Source organism: Carya illinoinensis, chromosome 16 (genome assembly GCF_018687715.1).
Source record: "Carya illinoinensis cultivar Pawnee chromosome 16, C.illinoinensisPawnee_v1, whole genome shotgun sequence".
Lineage (NCBI taxonomy): Eukaryota > Viridiplantae > Streptophyta > Magnoliopsida > Fagales > Juglandaceae > Carya > Carya illinoinensis.
The window spans coordinates 5,486,033-5,488,079 of record NC_056767.1 but is presented as its reverse complement, the minus strand read 5'-3'; the positions used below and the strand labels follow the sequence as shown (position 1 = coordinate 5,488,079).

At 35.8% G+C, this 2,047-nt stretch overlaps 1 protein-coding gene across 1 annotated transcript; it reads right to left on the bottom strand.

Annotated features, from left to right (window-relative positions):
* Positions 1–843: 843 nt before the first annotated feature.
* Positions 844–1,838, bottom strand: LOC122298488 (cytochrome b5-like). Its single transcript, XM_043108249.1, has 2 exons — positions 1,567–1,838; positions 844–1,482 (listed from the first exon to the last, which is right to left on the bottom strand). The coding sequence occupies exons 1-2, from the start codon at positions 1,645–1,647 to the stop codon at positions 1,135–1,137; spliced, it is 429 nt and encodes a 142-aa protein (XP_042964183.1). The 5' UTR covers positions 1,648–1,838; the 3' UTR covers positions 844–1,134.
* Between the last annotated feature and the right edge of the window lie 209 nt (positions 1,839–2,047).

The window sequence follows — 2,047 nt, the reverse complement described above, 5'->3', positions numbered from 1 at the left end:
TTAGTATAACATGTTATTATGTATTTTAGTATTTATACATTATTATTATATGTTATTATATTTATATTTATATGATTAACATATAGAAAAACACATACATTTTTATAAAATATGTACAATATTGGAGCGAAGTCGAAATTGGAGTCAGAATGAGAAGTTGGAGTCAGAGTCAGCAAATCTCCACCTTCGACTCTGTCTCCGACTTCGACTTTGATTTGTCGGAGCGGAACCGGGGCTGGAATCGAATTTTTGGATTTCTGCTTAGCCCTAAATGTGAAGATTTGTTTCTGGCTATAGATCATGTACATATCGACTCAAGTCACTACCTAGATATTTGTTTTTATGAGAAATGATAAAACAACTACTGCTTTACATTTTTAAAATAATATTGCTCTACAACCTTCTAATAAAATAATATTTTTTAAAATATATATTTTAGTTTTAATTTTAATTCCATATGTTTAAATTTTTATAAAATATTAGTTTATTGATAAGTTGTAAATATAGTGTAGTGGGATTGCAAGGCTATTTGCTTATTTTGCAGTGTAAGTGGACTTTGGATACCATGTTCAAATTCATCTAACGTACTTCCAGAAATGCCTTAGCCACAGATTTTATAAAAATAAATCTATCAATTTATGTGGCATGATGCAATTATACGTTAAATTATAAATATATTTTTATTATAAAATAAATTTAATGTAATATATAAAACAATATCAATTTGTGAATTTACTTTTTTAAGATTATTTTTGTGATTGTAGCACTACTCTGAGTGCCTTTGCATGTTAAGAATGTGCGAGCTTTATGTACCATATTTAAAAAAAGAAGATAAATTTGAAATTTACGACAAAAGATTATTTTTATAACAGTAGAGACTTCACATTTTTTCAAGTAATGGGCATGACTTACACATGTTTTCATCCATACTACTAAATGTCATATTTAAGACATGATGAGTGGCGAATAAATTATTTAAATTAATTAGAGGAAGATCATGATCTCTTTTCTTTCTTTTTTATTTTTTATTTTGACAAGTAAACATAATATTTATAAAACCTTAACTCCAAAATACAAAGTTCAGTACCAAGAGAGGTGATTAGAGGAAGATGTCTGAATCATCTGATTGGCGATCTAGGGTGCTCTGGTGAAGTATCTGTAACAGAAATAGGAGGCACCAATCAAGAAAGGGACGAAGTACTCGAGGAGGAGACGCAGAAACTTGGACAGTCGGTCATGCTTGATCACAAAAGCAGTCATCTCAGCTTTGTTCTCGGATTCCTCATAGGCAACTTCCTCGGAGTCTCCGTCTTGGAATATGTGTCCTTGAAGAACACCCACCTGGTATTTTCGGAGCAAGCTTTGAGCTCCCTTGCTGTGTCCAACATCCTCAAACTCCTTGGAGGCGTCCTTCCCTGCAGACTCCATCAACACCTCCTCTCCTCCTGGGTGTTCCTTCAAAAACTTTGTCACGTTCAATACCTGATGAAAAACGAGTCAGTTCTCAGAGAGAGAGAGAGAGAGAGAGAGAGAGAGAGAGGGAGAGGGAGAGGGAGAGGGATTTACTCTGCCATTGATGACAAGCCAGCAATCTTTCTTTGATCTATGTCGTTCAACTTGTGAGAGGGTGAAAATTCTTGCCGCCATGGTTCCTGAATAATGAGTAGATTGGTGCGTTGGAAGCGAGAAAATTGGTCTAGATTTTGCACCAACGGAGTGAGGGGGGCAGAATTTTGTAGAAGAAAGGTTGGGGTTGTACGGCACAAAGCAAGAGCTAGAACTAGGAAGCCACGTTGTGGACGTACGGGGTCGACTCTCAGTACGAAGTTGTCGGGTATTAACATGGGAGGAAGCACAGTATTAAATGAGTTGGGTGTTGGACCGAGTTGACGTTGATCACGTTCCACCTGCAAGTCATATGACGCGCTTTCCATGCAACACGATTTTTATTTCGCAGGATCCAGATTTCAAATACTTTATGAATCACGTGGATGCGATGATTGCGGTATAGAATTGATATTTGTAGTTATAGTCATCCAAGCGTCAT

Bases quoted from the DNA above. Each gene is read 5' to 3' on its own strand.
- LOC122298488 (XM_043108249.1), bottom strand. From the start codon at position 1,647: ATGGCGGCAAGAATTTTCACCCTCTCACAAGTTGAACGACATAGATCA. The intron at 1,483-1,566 runs GTAAATCCCTCT...GTTTTTCATCAG, and splicing joins GGCTTGTCATCAATGGCAGA to GTATTGAACGTGACAAAGTT.